Source organism: Kogia breviceps, chromosome 14 (assembly GCF_026419965.1).
Source record: "Kogia breviceps isolate mKogBre1 chromosome 14, mKogBre1 haplotype 1, whole genome shotgun sequence".
NCBI lineage: Eukaryota > Metazoa > Chordata > Mammalia > Artiodactyla > Physeteridae > Kogia > Kogia breviceps.
Window position 1 is genome coordinate 17659908 of NC_081323.1, and position 24666 is coordinate 17684573.

The 24666-nt window shown below is 47.0% G+C and overlaps 1 protein-coding gene across 27 annotated transcripts in view; it reads left to right on the forward strand.

The window, feature by feature from the left end:
* PTPRT (protein tyrosine phosphatase receptor type T) overlaps positions 1 to 24666 on the forward strand; it is a 1303183-nt gene that overhangs the window by 1223574 nt on the left and 54943 nt on the right. For all 27 annotated transcript variants that reach the window (XM_067013228.1, XM_067013229.1, XM_067013240.1 and 24 more), the window contains 2 exons: positions 4632 to 4719; positions 21173 to 21249. In XM_067013228.1, coding sequence (XP_066869329.1) covers positions 4632 to 4719; positions 21173 to 21249 — 165 coding nt within the window. The remainder of the gene's footprint in view (positions 1 to 4631; positions 4720 to 21172; positions 21250 to 24666) is intronic.

Genomic DNA, 24666 nt, shown 5'->3' on the forward strand with positions numbered 1-24666 from the left:
GCTGCGTGAGGTGTTGCCTCTCAGCCTTTGCCGACATCATCACAGCCCCCGGGCGCACAGATTCTCCTTCATCCCCCACCAGGGGGACAGAGAGGTTCCCAAGACTGTGCCAGGAGCCTGCAAGATCTCCCATGGAGACGTGCCACTCATCACAACTACCTGAGATTTTTCAAAGGATATCTTCGCACTGGGTTTATCCTGAAGAGCATGGCCTGGATGTTGAAAGGACTCCCAAACTGTGCCATTTCAGGACTCTGAGGGTGGACAGGGACGTTCATTAAACTTCTGCAGTATCGTGGTGCAGAGGGTGCATACATACTCTGTGGGGCCCCGTGGATCAGGGCAAAGGCGAAGTACATGGAGGCAGAGTAAACAAAGAAATGCCCAGAGGGTCTGTCCAAAAGTGAGGCAGGAAGCTTTATGGTGTAGTGAGCTCTCCATCACCAAGGGCATCCAAGTTTGATGGTATCCAATTAACAGACGTTAGGGATCAGCTTATCAGCTGCCTGGAAGGCCATTGTGGAAGGGAGCGCAAACAAATTATTTTCAAGGCCACTTACACCCCTGAGATTCCAGGATCTTTGCCTCTGTATGCACAGAAGCCATCTCACACACTGTTTTTTTTTTTTTTTTTTTCCATCTATCCATCCATTCATTTATTCAAAAGGGGTGATTCAAGCACATATGAAATACAAAGCCAGTATTGGGTTATGAAGATACAGACATGAATAAGAGGCTACCCTTTACCTGGAGTAGCCCATCACCAGGTTGGAAGACAAGACATTCAAATTATCAGATGTAAAGGAGTCCAGCTAATAATAGAAGTGACTGACTAGCTGGGGATGCAGTGGGATGGTGGGAAAGTAAACAAGGAAGGTTTCACAAAAGAAAAGATGCTTGAAATGGGTTTTGAAGGATATGTAGGAGTTTACCAGCCAGACTCAGGTGGAAGAGAATTTCAGGCAGCAGGAACACTGTGTTTATAGTCAGTCTCAGAAGTCTGTAACACCTGAAATTGTCTCTGGCATTGTGTTTAGTTGCTAATCACTGAAATATTGTTTTAAGGGTAAGAAATGAGGCTGGAGGGGCATATGGGGTAACATCATTAAGGACCTTGTGCTAAAGAATTTGGAATTTATACTGAAGTGACAATGGCAAGGGGAGTAACTGGGTCCTATTCACATATTAGAAAGATCTCTCTGATTATACAGGAGAATGGATTGGAGGGGACAAAACCGAAGCAAGAGGAGACCTGTGGGAAAGTATTTCTCCAGGTAGATTCACTATTTGCAAGAATCATGGCTGCACATGAGAATCACCTGGGGAGCTTTAAATGCTACTGATGCCTGATTAGACTCTGATTTAATGGTCCAGGGTAAGGCCTGGGAGTTTTAAAGCTTCCCCAGACAATTCTAATGTTTAGCCATGACAAAACCTTAATCTAACTGTAACCTGAATCCTGGCACCTAATGAGAGCCAGCAGATTTTTTTGCCCAAAAAATGAGTATGAAAACATTCAGAGGGTGCTATTCTCGGTTTCATAGCACTTTAGGTGGATATTAGATGAATAGTGGCTTTTATTACAGAGGGTTTCAGGTAGAAATCCATCCCCAGAATATCAGCTTAAACATCAAGAACTCTAATGCTACCGCTGAGACAAGCACTCCCCACGCCTGCAGAGAACCAGGAGTATATAGGCCTGGCAAGTTGCCTGAAAGAGCTGGAGCTATAGCTGGCTCGGGTGAGAGGAAGAGGCCAAGGGCTGGAATCTGGGTTCTAAGAGTTCCATGCCAAAGCACGAACCATTTGTGGTCTACAAATGGTTGGCAAGAGGGATGCAGGGCGATGGTCAATTATAATGAGTAAGTACGGGATGAGGAGGAGAAAAAGGAGAGACAAGCCCTCCGTTTGCAGAACGATCACCATCCTATCTCCAGAGCACTTTTTCACACTCAGATTTAGGGCAGAGCCTAGAACCTGTTTTGCTTCTCCTCCGGGGTACCAGTCTAAGGGTTTCTGACACACAAAGAACAACATTCTGATCAAGTAATTGCTGGGAAGGCACTCTGTTACCCCAGTCTAAAACCCTGGGCAAAACTAAGTTAGAGAACATGGCTCAGCCTAGGCAAGGACCTCTCACCCCATCTTCATTCAATCTGGTATGGCTAGGTAGCAAAATGGGCACCCATCCCATCTACGCAACCACTGCACAGATAAGCTTCTAGAATAAAGGTCAGCAAACTCCAGCCACAGGCTCAATCCAGCCCAACACTTGTTTTTTGTAAATCAGTTTGTAGTGGAACACAGACACGCCCCCATGTGTTTGCATTGTGTCTAGGACGGGGATCCCTCTACAACAGTGGAATTCAGTATGAGTAGTTGGAACAGACTGTGGCTTACCGAAGTCCATGCTGCCTATTATCTGACCCACTGCAGAAAACGTTTGCCAACTCCTGCTCTAGAAGAAGACCCACCCAGGCTGGCTTGGAAGAGACATGGGAGACTGGAAGCAAGAAAGGGGGAAATCACGCATGGTCTGGGCTTTGAATAGACAGTGGTCCTGCCTGCCCATAAAACATTGCCCACTGAATGGCTGAATTTCTGACCAGTCAGGTTACAGACTTCTCCTTGTTTAAGATGTAGACCTGGTAAGAAATAGGTGGGCAAAGTCAAGGCTGGTGTATCAAGATGACTGGAAGCTTCTCTCCCCTGCACTGCTGACAGGGAGCTCTGTAGACTGAAGAGGTAGCAAATTCCGTCTCAGAAGTAGTGCAGGGGCCATAAGCAGGGCATCCAGCCTGTTCTACCAGGGACAGGGTAGGGGCAGTAGTCAAGGTGTGGTCTGACATTCATGCTTCTGCAGCTTTTCTAAAGCTGTTCCCACTCCCTGAAATGCCCATCTTCCTTCTCTGTGAGATAAGTGGCTGCACCCTCCCCAGTGTTTCCATAACACGTGGCTCATAACTCTGTTAAATCATGTCACTTGGTTGTTTACTTGTCTGTCTTCTCTTAAAGTGATGAGTCCCATCTCTTCCTTCCTTCTAACTCTGACTCTGAACCTCTGTGTCCAACTTCCTGATCAATGTCTCAGCTTGAAAGTTGACTAGTCATCTCAAACATGGCTGCTGCTGCTCCTGTTTTTTTTTTTTTTTTTAATTGTTTTGAACGTGTTTGGAAGCAAGTGCTATACGTGGTTCTAAGTATTCAATACTTTATGTACCCAGAACACCACACCCCCTCCACACTCACTTTTCCCGTGTATGCCCACCCAATGCCTGCCTCCTGCAAGCACCTGCGACTTTTTGCCTGAGTACTTCCTTAAGACAAAAGAATATACACACCTTGTCTACAGAGCATGACAGAAGTGCCAAGGGATTTCCTAAGAGTTGTCCTTCATCAGTGATAGATGGGAACTGGGGGATAAATACCCCAACTCCCTTCTTCCTCTGGGAGAACAACTCTGAGCCGTGAGATGGGCCCATGGGATTAAGCCTCAGGTGCAGTGGTTATTTGTTCATTGATGTACCCTGTATTGGCATTCTTCCCTCGATTGTCTGACTTTTCCCACTCTCCCACCCATGAGCTCCTTAGGATCACCTCCCAAACAAATCTCACACTAGAATCCTTGTTTCTGAGGCTGCTTCTGGGGGAAAACCAAAATCTGCAATATTCAGCTGAACATCCTAAAAGTAATCACTTCTCACCACATCTGCTGCACCATCTTGGTCCAAGGTACCATCATCTCTTGGCAGGACTGTTGTAACAACTTCCTAACTGATCTCCCTGCTTCCTCCCTGAGCCTCCTAGAGTCTCTATTCCATACATGAGCCAGAATGTGCTTTGTAAAACATAAATCAAATTAGCTAACTGCCCTGCTCAAAACCCTCGAATGGTTTCCTATCACACCTGGAATAATACCCAACTCGTTACCAGTGACCACAATGCCTTATAAAGCCTGAACTCTCCCTGCCTCTCCAGATGCTTTTGTCACTGCTTTCCCCACCTCATCCTTGAACGTGGTCATTCGGTTACCACCTTTGCATCCACTGTCCTCTCTGCCTGGAAAACACTTCCCACTTTTCTTGGCGTGACTGGCTTTTTCACATCATGAAGGAATTAGCTTAAATGTTACCTTCTCAGAGAAGCCCTCCCGGACTGTGCAAATCCAAAATAATTCTCATGCACGATCACTACACCTCTACCCTGCTTTATTTTCTTCACCGCATTTTACACTATTTAAAAGTATATATGTTTGCTTGTTCATTTGCTGCATCTCCCAGTTGACTGAAAGCTCAAGGGGGCTTTGTCTATTTCACTGTATCCCAAGTACCTAGAAGAGCACCAAACATATTAGGGATTCAGATATCCATCAAGCGAATGAATGAACAAATGACACCCCTACTGCACCAGATTTGAGCTCATGACACACAAAAGACATCAATAACATTTGAGTCCCTGAACAGGTGAATAAGCCAGGGAGGGGACAAGTCTGCGTTCTCCCCAGGCCCCATCCAAGAACACACAGTCTTTTGCACTGTGTCACCCATCACAGTGGGTCTCATTTTCCCCGTGGACACCCAGATAAAGCTCCTATCTCCAGCCATTCTAATCACTCTGTCCTTTTTTTCTAGGCCTTACCGGAGGGGCAGACAGCCTCGTGGGACACAGCCAAAGAGGATGAAAACCGCAACAAGAATCGATACGGCAACATCATATCCTGTAGGTGACCTTCTGGGGGGGGGCTCCAGGCTTTGGGAACACAGACGAAAAGAAGCTCTCACTATTATTTACCTGGAATTTGTTACCAAATAATCCTTGATGTTTCCAGATTTAGGTCCACGTGCTAAGCGTGGAGCTCTGTCTCAGCCTCCCTGCCATCCCTGGCCTGGATGACAGAGCATGGCTGATCTCAGCCAGAGGGGGCAGGCAGGGAGCTGGGTCCAGGCACAGTAGATGCAGGAAACCTCTGAAGCTTGGATCTTGCCCGCTCAAGAATTCTTCAGGTCGGGGAGGAAGCCCAGCCACAGGGGTGTTTCCAGCAGGCCCCCTCTGCAAAAACCCATCATGGCAGCATCTTGGGGTGGAGAACGAGGTGCAGCCCATGAAGGAGGGGCTGAGAACACCTAGGTGAGAGATAATGCTATTCCAAGGAGGTAGAGTCCCAAGCAAGGATGGATGCTCAGCAGGGGCCAGGAGCTCTGGCCTACATCTGAGGGCTTGGGCCAGCTCAGGGCTCAAGGGAGGCCAGGGTTACCCTGTTCACACAAGGAGTAGAGTTTAGGGCATCACAACTCCTGCCATCCCCCACTGCTGTCTGGGGCAGGGCGCTACGGTGAGTGCCTGCCACTCAGGGCCTATGTCGGCGTGGGTGTTTGGTGGCCCTGAGCCTGCAGGAGAAAGTTTGTTTTGTGTGGACCTGGGGGGAGGTTGTGGAAGAACACTGCCTTTTGCTCAGCAGTGAGCTCTAGCGTTCCTGGAAGCACCCCCTGGTGTGTGATTTCATGAAAGCAGAGGCACAGAGTAGTTCGAGCCCTCTGGATTCAGACTGCCTGGGCTCCTATCCCAGCTGTGGGGCCCTGGGCAGGTGACCTGACCTCCCTGAGCTTCAGTTTTCTCACCTTTAAAGTGAGGAAAAGAATAAAGACAGGATGGTTGAAAAAAGGTTCGTAAAACCCTTGGCACAGTACCTGGCACCATTGCTCATAGCCACAGAGTTACTTTCTCAGGGTCACTGATGACAGTGTGGATACACCATCCTCCTTATTTTAAGCAAAATTCACTGAATACCCATGTGGGGATGTGGAATAAGCCAGGTTGGGGCAGGGAAGCATAATCAGATGTCTATTTTGGAAGGATCACCAGGGCAGCTTATTGGGAAGGTGGATTTGATTGAGAGAGGCTGGAGGTAGAGGGACCACTTAGGCTACTGCAAGAGTCCTAGCAAGGGACGAGGGGGCCTGAACAAGGGCAGTGACAGTACTTGTGTGGGACCCTGCATGATATTCAGTGCCGGGAGGAGAGGGAGAGAGAGACTGCCATAGAACTACACACCACACACAGCTCACACACAAGTATGATCATTGCCAAATACTGGTGTGCACAGCCTTCTACACAACATAAATACAGAGGACAAACTTACCTCATACAAAATGCCAAGCACATACTCTGATTAGAACAGGAGTCAACAACAGCCCCTGTCCGCCATGGCACAGCCAACCTGGACCATTTGACATCTCACCAGTTGGGTACGAAGCATCCCTTGGTCTCAGTTCTCAGAGTAACCCAGTTCAGCCAAAAAAAAAAAAAAAAAAAAATCCTGAATAACAAATTATTTCTAGAACAGTTCAGTGTTTTGTTTTGTTTTCTTTAACTGTCTAGACATTGCCTAAGAAAAAGCTTAGAGGAGGAAAGCGTAAGATACAGGCGGCTTGTAAAGGAAAAAAGAGGCAGAAGTTTTAGCTTAGCTGTTTCCTGTGCTGATTTAGAAATCGGCTATGAATAGGAGAACTAATCAGAAAAACATTTATAATTTGTCTCTTGGAAGAGAGTAATGCAGACAGCAAGAGTTCTTAAAAAAAAAAAAAAAAAAAAAAAAAGATTTCTTGCAAATGTAGTGTTGCAGAGAGACGTTCAAACAGTCAGGAAATGTGTATGAAGACCTATGATGTGTGGGCCTCCTCTGAGCCAGGCCCTGTGCTGGGCACCAGGACACTCAGTCTCTGCTGCCAGGGAACTCGCATTCCAGGCACAGGTTTTGCTTGCTCTGACCGTCCTCTGCTTGAGCACCATCGTGTAGTAGTGCCCTCAAATACCTGGTCACGCGTCTGTTCCCCACATCAGATGGTGAGTTCAGATGGGATCCACTAAATTATAGTCTGTAGGACCTTGTGTACTCACTCTAAGCCTTAGTCTTCTCTCTGTAAAATGGGTATAATGATGCAATAGTATAAGAGAAAATAATAATAGAAAAACTAAACAATTAGAGCACAGTAAAGAGACCCTGTCCCTCGAGAGACAAGGGCGTGCAGGCCGGGCCAGATATCTGGTCCAAAGCCTGAAGAGCCCAGGATGAAAGCCTTTGTATCTTTCTGGATGCCCCCACTGCCCACGCTTTGCGCTCAGCATCCGTGCCCAAGCCACCATCGGATCTCACCTGGTCTCTGCCCACCTTCTTCCTGGTTGTTCCACATCTACTTTGACCCCCAAATGTATCCTGTCTGATCTCTAACAGAAGCCAGAGGGACCTCCTCAAAGTATGAATTGAAACGTGTCATTGTCCTACAGAAAACCCTTCAAATGGCTTCCTTCAGTGTTGAGCCCTTCTTTTCCAAAGGCCCTCAGCCCTCTCTCCACCGCATCTCACGCTGTGTCCTCTCCACCACAGTCTCCTCCGTTAAGCCCCACCGGCCTTTCAGTACCTTGAACTTTACATGCTCATCCGTGACACAGGGCCTTTGCACATTCTCTTCTATCAACATGCCCGTCCCTCCTCTCTTTGCTAAGTTCTACTTATTCTTCAGATCTTAGCTCAGGTACCACTTCCTCTGGGAATTCTTCTGACCATTATAATTTGGTCAAAACCCCATTATTCACTCCGAGAGCACAAGGCATGTCTTCTCCTTACTTCTCATCACTATTGTGATTTGAGAGCATTTGCATGACTGTCTGTTGGCTGCCTGATCTCCTCACCAGAATAGGTGTCCTGCAACAACAGAGCTAGGGCTCTCTTGCACTTCTGTGTCCCCAGACCTGGCTTATGGCTGGTGCTCAGTAGACAGGACTGAATGTTGGAATGCATGGACTCCCTGCAAGGCCCCAAAGGGCTTGAGCCATGGGTCTCTCCCTTCTGGCTCCCCCCCACCCCGCAAAATAGAGAACACCCAGAAAGGATGGAGGGAGGAAGTCTGGATCAGGATGACTCTAGGAACAGCGAGAGTCGATCAAGGAAGACATTCTGAACCTGAAGGAAGAGGGGTGGAGAGATGGGACACAGGAGGGAGAGAGGAGGACAGTCGTATCCCCTTCAGGAGCCGCGTCTGAGAAGGCAGGATTCCAGGCAGCCAGGAGAACAATGAAAGGGATTAGACTCCATCACAGGGAGCAGAAGGGACTGTCCGTGTCCCATGCACACCCCACGGCTCTGCCACCTCCTTGTGCAGTAACACCTGCTGGCATCCAGGGCCGGGAGGAGGGTGAGGCAGGAGGCGCACCCAGCGTGCAACATTCCAGGGGCTGCTTAGTCTCAGCTGCTGACCCTGCACCTGCCTGACCCTGAGAGCAAGCGCCTCCTTAAAGTGTGTGCCCTGGGGCCTCACTGGTTTCCCCCAGTCCTGCCCTGTCTGCATCTCTTTGCCTGAGGACTTTCTCCAAAGCTGGGGCAGGATGCTCTGCCCAGGTACAAAGCTGTCTCTCCCTAGACCGTGAAATAGCCCAGCCTCTCATCCTCGCCTTCACTGGGTTGTGTGTTCTACACCCTTTTCCATGGGGAGTGGGCTGCAGTTGCCCACCCTTCCTGGGATGGCTTCTCTTGGCTGTCTCGCTCCCCTCCCCCTTTCCTCTTGGTGTCCTCTTCTCTTCCTATGTAAACTGCTTGCACTGGAATCCTCATCTCGTATCTACTTCTGGGGAAACCCAAACAGAGGCAGAGGCGATTCAGACACCTAATGATACCATCTGGGTGGGTTTAAAGAAACCTGAATCTCCTTTCTAATATACGGGTCAGTAATTTTGCAGCACATTGTGGCTGGACCGGGTCTGCCCTCAGTCTTGAGAGGAGACAGTGCCAAAGTAACCAGTGCATCCAAAAGCAGTGCAAGGCATAAAGGGGAACCAAGAAAGAAAGAAAGAAAAAAAAAGTCCTGGAATTGAAATGAAAAAACAGCCCCATTGGAAAGTGTTCCTGCCCTTGTACGTTTCCCTCCCGGAGGCAAAGTCGGCACGGGCTTGATAAATAGAAATATTCTTGGTGCAAAAAGAAAACCGGGTGTGATTAGCATCTTAAGGAACCCAGGGCACTAGGAGGCTGGAGTGGAGGACAAAGGCCCAGGCCAGGGAGAACAGAGAAGATGAAAGGGGAAGAGAAGGAGGGAGGGCACAGTCTGCCAATGAAACAATGAAAGAGAAACCTTGGCTAAATAAGCCCTTTCTTCCAAACCATTCTGTTTAGAATTTAGCAACAGAGACAGTGGGGTTTCCAGGGAGTAGAAAAGAAAGGAAGGGAAAGGAAAGGAAATGAATGGGGAAAACAGAACAAAGAGTTCTTTACTTTTAAGTAGCCCTGGGGCATATATGGTGGACAAGGGGAAATTTCCGGAATACCAAGCGGTCCCCATGTGGAAGTTACAGAGGGTGCTTCCTTGACTGGAAGGAAATTACACAGAGGAGAGGAAGTGATCTCAGGGGTGCAGATTTTATCAAATGGGGCTTCCCTTCTGGCATCTGTCGGGGTCCCAGCAGGAAACAGATGGGACTTTCAAATAGGGTGATTTGAGATCATTTAATCAAGTGACTTTTTTTTTTTTTTAAATGAAAATGTGAGCTAGCTGTGGGAGACTGCAGGGGATAGTGCAGCACCCTGGGGCCGCAGAGGATTCAGCAAGAAGAGGTTCCCAGGACCCAGAGAAAGAGGACCTGGTCAGAGGTGTGACCTTTAGTGGCCTTGCAGCCAGCCCATGGTGACCTCAAAAAAGGGAGCTGAAGGAATAAGTACCTCGATGGCACTCCCCACTTAATCCAATCTTCTGCCTGTGCTTTCCAGTGGCTGAACCCAGCCAGAGCCAGAGGACAAGGGAATCTGTAGACAGAGTCCAGTGGTTCTCAAAGTGTGGTCCCTGGAGCAGCAACACCTGAGAACTTGCTAGAAATACTCATTTTTGGGTCCCATCTAGACCTGTCAAAGCAGACATTCTGGGGGTGGCACCCAGCAATCTCTGTTCTAAAAAGTCCACCAGTGACACCGATACACTCTCAGGTTTACGAACCTCTCATCTTTTTTTTCTTTTTCTTTTTATTAAAGAAAAGTTGATTTACAATGTTACATAAGTTTCAGGTGTACAGCATAGTGATTCAGTAATTTTTTTAGATTATACTCCATTTAAAGTTATTATAAAATATTGGCTATATTCTCTGTGCTGTACAATATGTCCTTGTATCTTATTTATTTTATACACAGTAGTTTGTACCTCTTAATCCCCTACCCCGTGTTGCCCCCCCCCTTCCCTCTCCCCACTGGTAACCACTAGTTTGTTCTCTATGCAAGTCTGTTTCTGTTTTGTTATAATCATTTGTCTTATTTTTTAGATTCCTCAATGATAATATATAGTATTTGTCTTTCTCTCTCTGACTTATTTCACTAAGCATGATACCCTCCAGGTCCATCCATGCTATTGAAAATGGCAACATTTCATTCTTTTTTACGGCTGAATAATATTCCCTTGTGTATATATACCACATCTTTTTTTTTCAACATCTTTATTGGAGTATAATTGCTTTACAATGGTGTGTTAGTTTCTGCTTTATAACAAAGTGGATCAGTTATACATATACATATGTTCCCATATCTCTTCCCTCTTGCGTCGCCCTCCCTCCCACCCCTCTAGGTGGTCACAAACCACCCAGCTGATCTCCCTGTGCTATGAGGCTGCTTCCCACTAGCTGTTTTAGGTTTGGTATTGTATTTATGTCCATGCCACTCTCTCACTTCGTCACAGCTTACCCTTCCCCCTCCCCATATCCTCAAGTCCATTCTCTGCTAGGTCTGTGTCTTTATTCCCATCTTACCCCTAGGTTATTCATGACTTTTTTTCCCTTAAATTCCATATATATGTGTTAGCATACAGTATTTGTCTTTCTCTTTCTGACTTATTTCACTAAGCATGATACCCTCCAGGTCCATCCATGCTATTGAAAATGGCAAAATTTCATTCTTTTTATGGCTGAACAATATTCCCTTGTGTATATATACCACCTCTTCTTTATCCATTCATCTCTTGATAGACACTTGGGTTTCTTTCATATCTTGGCTATTGTAAATAATGCTGCTATGAACACTGGGGTGTGTATATCTTTTCAAATCACTGTTTTCATTTTCTTTGGATATATACCCAGGAGTGGAATTGCTGGATCATCTGGTAGTTTTATTTTTAGTTTTTGGGGGAACGTCCATACTGTTTTTCCACAGTGGCTGCACCAATTTACATTCCCACCAACAGTGTACAAGGGTTCCCTTTTCTCCACATCCTTGCCAATATTTGTTGTTTGTGGTCTTTTTGATGATAGCCATTCTTACAGGTATGAGGTGATATTACACTGTGATTTTGATTGTCATTTCCCTGTTGATTAGCAAGGTTGAGCGAACAAACCTCTGATCTTATCCACAGAGATCAGCTTCCAGTTTAGAGAGGCAGGTGCAGAAGGCTGAAGGGCAAACAAGAGACCCAGGACATTTTCATTTTCTGAGACTTCTAACCCCCTAATTTAAGACAAGCCACTGGGCCCAGGTGTATTGGAGTACCGGGCATGGGGTCCAGCAGACCCAGGTGCTAGTCTCAGTTCTGCCCTTTACCTCGTGCCTGACCTTCAACAAGGTCACTTCATCTCTCTGACACTCAGGTTCATATCTTTCAGTGCAAAGAGTGCAAATTAAGATGAATAAATATTGAATCTGAACCTGGTTGTATAGACTTTTAAACCTAGATGACACTAAGTCTAGCCTCATTGAGTTCACAGGCAAGGAGCAATGGTCCCGAGATGTAGAACCCCGCCCACGGTCACGCAGAGTCCGTAGGACAGGCAGGACCAGAGCTCCGGGCTCTTGCTGCCCAGATGCCACGAGCTCCCTACCAAGGAGTCCCTCTGCATGCAGACATGTCTGTGCTCTTGGAGGGGGCCTGTGCTGAGGACTCTGACCTCAGAGCAGTTGGAAGATCAGGATGAACTCTTCAGAGAGGCTGTTTTCACTTCCAGGGCGGAACTCAGATTCAAATCAAACTCAGGGGCTTCTTCTCAGAGCTGCTTCTCTGCTGATTTCTGGGGAGACCGTACTGGACGTCAAAGTGGGTGCCTTGTTCAGTGTTCCCAATTCCCCCTTCTCCTTTGCTGTCTCTGAGGGTGGCTCCTGCCTGGGCCTTACAGAGTGATCCTGGTGCAGAAACCTTCAGTGCCCTTGTTTGTCAGAGGACTTGTTCTGGTCACTGGAGCCCTCTCTGCCTGCTTGCCGGGACTGCCAAGAAATTAAATGTCCCCGGGAGCAGCTCTCAATCCATGAGTGATGGGGGTGCAGGTATAAGCACCCCAGGTCCCTCCCCGCTGAAGCGGAATAACTTGGAGGTGTGTATTCACACTCTCTCCTGGAGTAACAGGAGAGAGTAAGCCCCAGCTGTCTACAGCGGTAACTTGCTTGACGACACAACCCTCACTGGTTTCCTTCCTTTCTGCCTCTTACTTCCCATTCCCCTTCCGGTGTTTCCCGGGCTCATCTCCCAAAGCAAGTCCTTTGCATTTCAGTCCTTGTCTCAGTCTCTGCTTCGGAAGGAATCTGGATCAGAAACCTTCCTCTCTTTCTTCAGAAAGTCCCCTCAGTGGGATGTGGGCTGGACATCGTGCTTAGGATGAATCTGCAAACTCATCAGATAGGCCACTGTCCCCCTAACTTCTCTCAGTGCTCTGCGCCTCTATGCTTAAGTCCCCTCTATGGCCCCAAAGCTTTCATCTGTTGGAGCAGCTCCTCACAGGGCCCTGCAGAATGGAGCAGCCCAGCCTCAGCCAGCAGGGAGCTGGCAGCACTAGGAGACGCACAGAATGTCGGGCTGTTTCCCTGTCATACCCAGGCCACCTGCTACCTTGGTAATGGTAATTCAATCAAGATTGAGTGAGGAGACCTTTAGCTTCAGTGGGGTACCTGGGCAGTCTCGGCAGGTTTACCTGCGTCCTCGCTCTCCACTCGTGCAAGGTGATGGCCTTAACATTTCCAGTACTTCTAGGAAATGATTTTTTTCAGCTCCACAATTCATTGTAATGAGTCAAATCTCTTTTCTCTGAAAAACCGCACCTTTTCTTTACCTTCCTCAGTGCCCAGAAGACAGGAAGAAAGTACATCCTGTATCCAAATGATATCGCCTTCCCCGCCCCACCTCTCTGAAGTGATTCTCTAAGTGGATGTGACTTGAGAAGACTGGCTTATTGGGTTACCTCTGATGATGGAGGAAGGAGGAGGAGCTGTGGTGTGAGAGTTAGAGCTGTGCACGGAGGACACTGAGGTCTCTCCCCTGGTCAGGGATGGGGGTGGGACACACAGTGGGATGGGACAGTGTCACAGTCAGAACCGGCATGGAGAGGTGTAGAGGCAGTGCGTCTTGGGGTTCCCAGAGAGGTAGGGACCCCACTACGCTACAAGGGAGCGCTCAGCCTTACACCTTCTGAGTTGTTAAACTTCTTGGAGCCTTGATTTTCTCAGCCGCAAAATGGGTTATGATGAAAATCAAATGGCATAGCACCCATAGGCTTCTAGAATGGTGCCTGGAGCATCTCATGCATATTCCACAAAGATAAATTTCTGTTCCTTACACCCAGCACAGGTGAGCCTCTAGTCTCACGGCCTAACTCCAGTAAAAACTTTTGGTCTTGGGCTTCCCTGGTGGCGCAGTGGTTGAGAGTCCGCCTGCCGATGCAGGGGACACGGGTTCTTGCCCCGGTCCGGGAAGATCCCACGTGCCGCGGAGCGGCTGGGCCCGTGAGCCATGGCCGCTGAGGCTGCGCGTCCGGAGCCTGTGCTCCACGACGGGAAACTTTTGGTCTTTCCCAAGACAAATTGAATAGCCAAGGCACCCCCTCTGCTAAATAACTGAACATCAAATGGTCTGTACATTGAAACCTGAGTGTGCATCAGAATCTCCTGGAGGGCTTGTTAAAATACCGATTGCTGGGCTCCACCCCAGAGTTTTGGATTCGGTGGGTCTGGGCTGGGACTCCAGTATCTGCATTTCTAACAAGTTCCCAGATATCATTGATGCTATTGGCCAAGAAACTATATTTTGAAAACCACTGGTCTAGAGTTACAATAAAACTGAATTTACACATTTTCACTGATTTCTTACAATACACCAAGTACCTTCATATCTAACTGCTTTTCATCCTTGCAACAAGTCTGCAAAGGTAGAGAGGATTTTGATGTTGTCGTTGGGTAAATTGAGGCTCGGGAAGGTATATCAACTGCTCTGGGTGTTAGAGTTAGTGACAGACCTCAGGTCTGCCTTCAGAGCCTTCCCAAGCCCTCCCTCTCTTGTGCTGAAGGCAATGATTGGCTGCCAGTCTTGGGTCTGCAGGGGGGGTGAGGGGTCAGCTATGAGGCGAGGAAGAATTTGAGCACAGGATCCAGGAACAGCCTTGTGTAGAGGAAAGAGCCTGGGTCCCAGGCCAGGTTACCTAAAATCAATTGTATGGCTAAAAGCAAGGGACTGGCTCCTTTCTGGTTCTCAACCTTTCAGACACAAATATGAATTCATATATTGAACAGATAATTATTGAGCACTTACTATGTGTCATACACTATAGAGGAGTTTAGTAAGTAAGGTGCCCTTTCTTAAATAGGGCGTGAAGGAGAGCCATGGGTTAGTCAGATCGTCACAGGAATAAAACTGCTCTAAGAGCTCTGAAGACAAGTACAGGGAAGTATTAGAGTCCAGGGTGGAGAGATCATAGAAAGCTTCCTGAGGAAGGAAGATTGAGCTGAAGAATGAGATGTTGCCAGCCTTATGGGGCTGAGGGTGTTCCTTTACATGTGCAAAGTCCCTGTGGTCAGAGCAGACATCATGCATTTGATCAACAGAAAGAAGGGCATGGTTATCAGAGTAATATGTGGGGAGGGGGGCATGAGGCTGGACTTGGGAAGTAGGTCCCAAACCAGATCATGCAAGGCATTGTGGGGTCTGGTCAGACCTTTGTTCTCTGTCATTGATGCAGACTCCTGCACCTCCTCTTACCTCACCATTGGGGAGTTTGTTTCTCCTCTATGTGACTTCTTCACTCGTCTTGAATATCAAACAAGGAGTACCAGATTAGCTGTTTCTCAAGCTTGCAAAATGTAGATAGAGCATAGTGAACTTTCTGGGCTACTCGTGAACTACTTTGTATAAACTCCTTTACATCGCCCACTGCCCCATCTTTCTCCATGTGCATGTGGATAAACACAATTTTTTTATCCTTCTAATTATATAAAGTTCGAAGGATAAGGGGACACAGAATAATATTAGCATCTCCCAGAAGGAATAAATAAACCATGAGGGCAGTGCTACTCCTTGCAATGCCTTTCTGGTGGACCTATAGCTGAATTCTGCCCTTTCATGAATATACACAGCAACTCTTTGCCTCTGCAGAAAGATGGATTTACATTTTGTGCAGAAGGGCAAATGGGAAGCACTAAGTTTCTAACCGTCTCCGCCATCAGCTCACTGCCTGCCTCACATCCAGCCCAGAACCGCCATTTATTAAACACCTGCTGCATACCAGACGCTGTCCTCACACTTTTTTTTTTTTTTTTTTTTTTTGCGGTTCACGGGCCTATCACTGTTGTGGCCTCTCCCATTGCGGAGCACAGGCTCCAGACGCGCAGGCTCAGTACTTGTGGCTCACGGGCCTAGTTGCTCCATGGCATGTGGGATCCTCCCAGACCAGGGCTCGAACCCATGTCCCCTGCATTAGCAGGCAGACTCTCAACCACTGCGCCACCAGGGAAGCCCCTATGTACAATATTATGTGTTACAAGTGTACAATATAATGATTCACAGTTTTTAAAGGTTATACTCCATTTATGGTTATTATAAAATATTGGCTATTTTCCCTGTGTTTTACATTATATTCTTGTAGCTTATTTTATACATAACAGTTTGTACCGGTTAATCCCTTACCCCTGTAATGACCCTCCCCTTCCCCTTTCCCCACTGGTAACCACTAGTTTGTTCTCTGTATCTGTGAGTCTGCTTCTTTTTGTTATAAGCACTAGTTTGTTGTATTTTTTAGATTCCACATATAAGTGATATCACACAGTATTTGTCTTTCTCTGTCTGACTTATTTCACTTAGCATAATACCTTCCAAGTCCATCAATGTTGTTGCAAATGGCAAAATTTCATTCTTTTTTATGGCTGAGTAATATTCCATCGTGTATGTATATATATATATGTATATATATATATATATATATACAGCACCTATTTTTTTTTTTTTTTAGTGTTTGGGTTTTTTTCTCTTAACATTTTTATTGGAGTATAATTGCTTTACAATGGTGTGTTAGTTTCTGCTTTATAACAAAGTGAATCAGTTATACATATACATATGTTCCCGTATCTCTTCCCTCTTGCCTCTCCCTCCCTCCCACCCTCCCTATCTCACCCTTCTAGCTGGTCACAAAGCATCGAGCTGATCTCCCTGTGCTTTGCGATCCATTATTACTAGCTAAAGTCCATAGTTTACCTTCGAGTCCACTCTGTGTTGTGCAGTTCTGTAGGATTTTTAAAATGTACAGTGACACATATCCACAGTTACAGTGTATTATACAGAAGTTTCACTGCCCTAAAAGTTCCCTGTGCTTTGCCTAGTCATCCCTCCCCCCAGGTCCCTGGCAACCACAGATCTTTTTACTGCCTCCATAGTTTTGCCTTCTCCAAAATGTCATAGAGTTGGAATCATACACTGTGAAGCCTTTCAGGGTGGGTTTTTTCACTTAGCCTATGCATTTATGTTTCCTCTACGTCCTTTCCTGGTTTGAGAGCTCATTTCTTTATATTACCAAAGACATGGATGTACCATGACTTGTTTGTCCATTCACCTATTGAAGGACATCTTGGTTTTTCTTAAGTTTTGGCAATTCTGAGTAAACCTGCTATAAACATTCATGTGCAGGTTTTTGTGTGGACATAAGTTTCAGTTCATTTGGGTAAATACCAGACAGTAATTGCTGGATCATATGATAAGAGTGTGTTTAGTTTTGGAAGAAATTTCCAAACTGTCTTCCCAAGTGGCTCTACCATTTTGCTTTCCCATCAGCAATAAGTGAGAATTCCTGTTGCTCTACATCCTCGCCAGCATTTGGTGTTGTCAGGGTTCTGGATTTTGGCCATTCTAGTAGGTGAGTAGAGGTATCTTTTTGTTGTTTTAATTTGCAGTTCCTAATGACATATGATACTGAACATCTTTTCATATGCTTATTTGCCATCCATATATCTTTTTTTTTTTTTTTTTGCGGTTCACGGGCCTCTCACTGTTGTGGCCTCTCCCATTGCGGAGCACAGGCTCTGGACGTGCAGGCTCAGTGGCCATGGCTCAGGGGCTCAGCCGCTCCACAGCATGTGGGATCCTCCCGGACCGGGGCACGAACCCGTGTCCCCTGCATCGGCAGGCGGACTCTCAACCACTGCGCCACCAGGGAAGCCCCCATCCATATATCTTTCTTCGTGAGGTGTCCGTTCAGATCATTTGCCCATTTTTTAGTTGGGTTGTTTTCTTATTGTTGAGTTTTAAGAGGTCTTTGTATACTATGGATACAACTCTCTTATCGGATAGTCTTTTTCAAACTTTTTCTCCCAATCTGTGGCTCATCTTTTCATTCTCTTAACATCCTCACACTTTTCATGCCTGCATTTTCTCAGTTAATCCTCCCAGCATTCTGTGAGCTATATAGTATTGAGCCATATAGCATTTTCCTAAGAAAACCAAGGCTTAGAGAGATCAACTGACTTGCTAAGTGGTGGAGCTAAGATCTGAACCCAGATCTGACCCATAGCTTCAGACCTCCAATCACCACGTCTACTGTCCTACTTGCCACACGTTAGCCCATGTGGGAATAAATCTTGATCATTTTGTACTAAAGTACCCTTTCACAGTCTCAGAAGATAGTCTCTATTTGGATGCTCTGCAGAGCCCGGCATGGTGACTTCCATCTAAGTACCTGAATAGGGCGTAGAATGCCCTCTTCAATCTAACCCCCACCCACCTCCTCTGCCTCTTCTCCCACTGCTAACTGCCTCCCATTCCATGTTCACAAGACAAGAAACTGTTTGCAGGTCGCCAATATGCTTGCTTTTCCAGGACCTCTGCTCTCACTCTTGCTGTTCTGTCTGATGGAAAGACCCTTCCTCATTGTCCTTTGGTCAGGCCTTACTTTCAATTCCTCATTCACATATCACTTCACAAAGCCCTCTAGTCCCCACTTTCTGGACCTTGACATTTCACTTCTGTGTACAGTCTGTCCTCCCCCACTACTTTGACAGGCTCCCTAAGCACTTGGAAAATACTTTTCAAGTCCCTTCAGCAAGCCTGCGTGTAGTAGGTGCTCAGTGAATTTGTTCTTAGTAAATAAATAAAGAAGTGATATTGACAAACGCCATCATCTGGTGGTTAGAGGCACCTCTCATCTTTAAAAATATTTAACTAAAAGAAATGTTTGTTTCTTTTCTTTTTCTTTTTAATCATATTTGCTTTCAGACTTTCAATTTCATTTTATATTAATGAAAATTCCCTTTCAACGGTTTACACCAGAACCTCTGTTTCCAGTGCTTTAGACCTCAAGGGCAGGCATAACTCAATAAATAAAGGAGATTTTTTGAATCGATAAGTCATTAGTGAGACCAATGAGTGAAAACACATTATGCATTTTTCACTGTTTTGAGCCTTACAGTTTTGGTAACCGCTGGTAACAAGGTTTAACAGTCTGAGCTCAGAGTCAGGTGCTGGGTCTTGTCTGAACCCCTGCTGGGTGTATGTCCCCCAGGACGTCCCACTGCAGGAGCTGGGGACCAGACACTTGCACAGACTGCAGTACCTGTGAGATGCTAGAAGTCCAGGGACAGCACATCGTGTGAACAGAGCAGGGATTCAGGGTCAGACAGTCCTAAGATAGAATCCCAGCCACTTGTAGGCTGTATAATGTTGGAAACTTGCTTAATCTCTCTGAGCCCCAGTTTCTTCATCTGTGAAATGGGAAGAATAAAAATACTACATCATTAGTATAATAATCTATGGAGCAATTTGGAGGAATAAATGACTGAGTGAGATAATGATTGAATGAGAAGCCTCTGGTATCTACCATCAACTCCATAAAGATTAGCTTCAAACTCCTTCCCCACTTCACACCCCACTCCGCCACCCACCCAAAGGGATCCCTTAGACCTCCCCCCACCACTCCCTCTGGTTGATTCCGCGGAAACTCTTCCCCATGATGAGTAAGAAACATGGCGTCCAGTGTAGCTCAGTATCTAGCACAGTGCCTGCCATATGGCAGATGCTCACTTAACTATTTTTGAATTGATGAATTAGTTAATGAATGAATGGACGTGGGGTGGTGTCCTGTCCAGCCCTGGCCTGCTTGTCCATCCTTGGTCCCATTTCTTGCCTTCTCCTGCTCAACTTTCCATCATAGGGATCTGACTCTTGCAGGTTGCATTCCTCAGCCTCTCTTGTCAGCTGGCTGCTGTTTGGCCAATGACGTGCACCGGTGGGAGATTGGAAGGTGGGAGAAAGGAAGAAGCCGGGGTATTTCTCCCTCTCTGTCCCAGTCAGAGGTACCTTCTTGGACAGTGAGGGAGTCTCCTCCTTTTCTCCAGCTCCCACCAGAGAGGCCCACTGCAGCTCCAGCTTCCACAGGTGGCCCCCGCCCCTGGGCTCTGGTGCCCTTGCTTCCTCGCTCCGTCCCACCGGCCCTGGGGAAGCAGTGTCTCTTTGTTGATGTTTATCTCTGAGTTACTTCTCCCTCCTCCCTTTAGCCTCTCAACTCTTCCATCACCCAGGTAACCACTTCTCTGTCATTCATTCCCTCTGCTGTGTACCCTTGAAGTACTTTCTACTATCCTGCTTAGACCCCTCTGGGGAATCAGGAGTGTCTGAGCTCAGAGTTAAGAGAACCCCACTCTTCCAAGCTCCACTATCCACTGGCCATGTGGCCACTCAATCCTTGGGAGCCTCAGTTTCCTCATTTGTAACAAAGGTTAATAGCATCCATCTTACTTCTCTTCCAGGGTCACTGTGAGAGTCCAATGAGATAATCCATTCATATACTCACCAAGTACTTATTGAGTACCTGTCACAGGTGCGTGCAGAGGATAGAACAAGGAGCAAAACACCTAATGTCCCTGTTCATGGGGGTTCCAGTTAGCAGTAATAGGTGGCCTTGTAAACTGCAAAGTTCTGGAAAAAGCTAATGGGATTTGGTGACCCGACTTCCTTGATCTCCATAAACCCTTGGGGGTGCCCAGAGTCTCCAGTCCACTCATGGGGAGCCCTAGCCCTGCCGTAGAGTAAGGTGGCCTGGCCAGTGGATGTAGCAACACGCGGTGATATGTGCATAGTGACGGGGACAGAAAGCCGAGCCCCTCCCCCAACCAGACCCGACCCAGGTGTTCTGTTTGCATGTCTTCTAGCATATCGGAGCTCACTTTAATTAACTGTAAAGGATTAGCCTGATTCTTCTGCTGTAATAGGTTTTTTTCTTAATCATTTCTATTTGGTGTTATTTGAAGTAAGCATGCCATTGACTGAAGCCTGCAAATCTTGTTTGTGCCTAGATTGTTTTTGAAATGGTATTCTCTGTCACACAATTTTTAGTTATTGATGACCTCTTTTAATATAATGATTTAGTCGGCTTCACTTGAATGATAATATTGATAACAGCATGTGGCCGACAGTCTATGTGCAGCAATATTCCAAGAGGCAAAAGGCAGGCATTTGTGCACCTGTGGAAAATAGGTAAATTTGCCAGTTTTAAGCAAGCATGAAAATGGGGCATATTAATTTGGATCTAACCCTTCTCGCTTCCTGAGTGTTTTCATATGGTCTTTCCTGCACTGTCCTCTGGAGAAGGCATTTCCATCCCCATTTTAATGACAAAAATCACTTAAGATTTAAAGAAGCAGGTCACTCTCCCTGGTAGGTAATGACAAAACCAGAATCAGAAGGGCAGGTAGAAAAAAAGAGAAGAAGCATACACAGGCCCTTTTTTAAGGCACAGTAATCTCCCTAAGCCTCAATTTCCTCATCCGTCAATGGGGATAATAACTGAGGGTGATGCGAGGCGTTCAATGAGAGCGTCTTTGTCGGTAGCACGATGGCTGGTACGTGATGATTGGTAAATGGTAGCTCTCATCACCCATCCCCTTGTTTTCTGCTCTCTCTCTCTCTCTCTGCAGATGACCATTCTCGAGTGAGGCTGCTGGTGCTGGATGGAGACCCACACTCCGACTACATCAACGCCAACTACATTGATGTGAGGCTCTCCACGGGGCTGGGTTCTGGGGTTGGCTGCAGTTAGGCTCAAGATCTGTGGCTGTGCCCCCAGCCGCTCCCCCAGACAGTGGCCCTCCTAGAACAGGTCCAGAGGGTCCGGCTCCTCCCTGTAACTAGTGTAACCCAAGCTGATTAGCCATCTAAAGCTGCATCCACTTTCAGGCTGGCTGCTCTGTGGGAACCCAGGATTGCCAGTCTTGTTCATTCACCCCTTAATTCTTTTGTATGTATGTCCGTTTACCCATTCATTCATTTATTTGAAGGTACAGCCATTTTATGCAACAAAATTTTCAGAATACCTACTGTATGTTGGATGCCATGGGAACCATAAAGCTAAAAATGCCATGGTCTCTACCCTCTAAAACCTTAGCAGGAAGATAAGCTGTGCACATCAATAATTCCAGGGCAAATTAGAAAGTGGTGAGTGTCATGAGTTCAGATAAAATGCTACAGGGATTCAGAGGTGGGAGGGAAAAAGTCACTCTTCTATCAGGAATGTGAAGTGTGATGTGAACCAAAGCTTCAAGCACAGGTAGAATTTAAAATCAAAGAGGGGGAAGATGGGCCTCTGGCCAAAGAAAGCACAAGCTGAGATGTAGCAGAGGGTATGTAGCAGCTCAGTTTGAGGGGAGCAGAGACTGTATAATGGGAATAGTGGAAAATAAGGTTGGAGCTAGATCACTGATGCTTTGTGATCAAACGGAGGAAGTCAGACTTTATTTTGTAGGCAAGAGAAAGCTGCGGAAAGTTTTTGATCAAGGAGGTGACCGGTTCAGAGCTGAGCTTTGGGATGATTTATCATCTATTACCCAGGGTAAGATAGATGAGAGGGAAGAGGGTCTGGGAATAAGACCCCCAATTAGGAAAGGAGGCTGCTTCACTGTTCCAGAGAATATGGAGGAAGGAACTAAATACAACAGGAGCCAAGACGGGCATTCCCGGAAGTAAGAGAGTTTGTAAAAGGGAAGCATGGTCACTGGGACCAGAGAGACATCCCGGAATGACCGATGCAAGCCAGGCTTCTGAGGACCTCAGCTAGGAGTCCAAGAACCTTGATGAAAGGCTCAGAGATCCACCTTGGTGCCTCTGACTCCCAAGTGTTTTTATAGACAAGCTATAAGGCACTGTGGCATGCTTTTGAATTCCCCATTGTGTATTGAGCCTTGTGTTAGGCATTTGCCTGTTTGCCCTCAGATCTATTCCTTGTCCTTCCCTGTTCTGCTTTGTGTTGCTGGTATGTGTGTGTCTGTGTGTGCGCGCATGTGCGTATGTGCATATGTGCATGTTTGTGTGTGCATCGTGTGCTTGTGTGTGTGCATGTGCTTGTGTGTGCATGTGTGTGTGCATGTGCATGTGCTTGTGTGCATGTGCGTGCACGTGCGTGGGTGTGGTGTGTGTGCATGTGTGTGCGTGTGTCCGTGTGTGTGTGTGCATGTGCGTCTGTGTGTGTGTGTGTGTGTGCGTATGTGCAGGGAGGAGAGTGAGCTGACCCTTTAAGTAAGGTGCGATGGGAGATTGGCAGGTGATGGGAATGGAGAAGCCATCGTATTTATCTGCCTCTCTTGTTTCCTGGGATGGCAGCTCCAGCAGTGGCTGCATCCCATCTGTGGCTCCATCAAGCAGGACCATCAGAGTGATCCCAGCCTCGACAAGGTGGCCCCAGCTCCTGGGCTCTGGTGGCTTCTCTGTCTCCCATTATCTGCTGGTTCTAGGGGTGACCACATCCTCTTGCTATTGCTGATCTCTGGGTGGCCTCACTGTTCCGTTTTGCAACTCAGCTCCTCCATCACCTGTATAACCAGCTCCCTGTACTGAATTCCCTCTCTCTGAAACACCTGGTGTGGTTCTCTGCCTGGACTCTGGTTAATAAGAAAAATTCACAAGGAGATGGCCAGTTCTGAGCAGGCTGTCTCCAACCTGGAGAAAGCACTCAGCATTCACCCATCATGCCTTCAGCCTTTCCCTCATGCATCTAGTGTTCATTTCTCACACACAGCAGATCCTCCACCATGTGCCGGAAACACAGACCTTCAAAGGGACTCAAGCCTGGTGAGGGAGTCAGATAAGAAAAGAGACCCTCGAAGAGCAGGGGCCATGGGAACGTAAAGGAAAATCAAAGCCTCAAGGTGGGAGTGGCATGGTCAGTGAAGCCTTCCTGGAGGAGGTGGCACAGTGCTGCTTTAGCCAATGAGGGAGAGTCAGCCGATGGTAGTCAGGCAAGAAGGACCGATGGTAGCTTAAGAATCATTGCTCGCCTCTAGTGTACCAACATTGCCTTAACTAGTATCACAACTCACAAAGTAAATGCCATTACTACCCATTTCCAGATGAGTGAACTGGGGCTCTCAAGGTTACGAAACTTCTCCAGGATGTGAGGGAGGGGTCAGCAGGAGTCTGCATTGGTGGTGCCTCCCCAACCATGCCCTGCTGGCTTTAAGAACGACGGTAATGCAATGACAACAGCCCAGGGCTCTAAATGAGTCACTCTTGGGCCCTGTGAGGGGTGGTTTTAAATGAATCTGTTTTTTGAGACCTCCCAATAGCCCTTTAGGGTAGGTGAGCACCCCCATTTTTCAGATAGGGAAGCTGAGGTTTAAAGAGATTGCAAAGCTTGGGTGTGGGCATCTGGTCAGTGGCTGAAGCAGGCTAGAAACCAGACCCGAATGACTCCCAGGCCAGGGCTCTTCGTCCTGCTCCTCCTCACCCACTCAAAAGACACCACCTTGCACGCAGCACACAGTGGGGACTCAGGCAGCACGTGCCGAACCAAACTGAGTCGGTTCCTTCCGTTTCTCCTTGACTTTGACTCTGGCTGAGTGGATGTGGCAGCCCTGACAGCCATGCCCATGACGGGTCTGCTGGCCCAAGTTGCCATATCTGGCATTCACTGCCTGAGTGCTAACCTCCGGCAAAAGGCATTTTCCTGGATAGACGGTCCAAAGTTAGTGAGGATGTGACTGCAGTCAGAGCCAAGATGCACTTTGGTATTTTATAGGCAACAAAGGAAACCGCTTTAAATGCAAGTGAATCTCTGTAACACCAGTACTAATAACAGCACCCATTTCTACCAGGTTCTTATCATCACAGTGCATTCTGAGAGCCTTTAAGGATAAGAGGCCAGGGGTGGAGGTTAAGGGGCTTGCTCAAGATCACACAGCTAGAATCCAGTTCTACTGCCCACTTTCTCCCTCTCTCTAGGAAGTAGATTGTGCAGACAGGCCAAAGTCTCTGCTAGATGCTGTCTTAATAAGTGATACTGGACTCTGCGCTGTGGTTAGAGTCAAGGGCTCACGAGACCAAAGTCATGACATGAATTCAGTCCTTATAGAGGCCACATTGAATCCAGGCCTTTCCACTCACTAGCTTTATGACCGTAGGTAAATTATTTACCCATTCT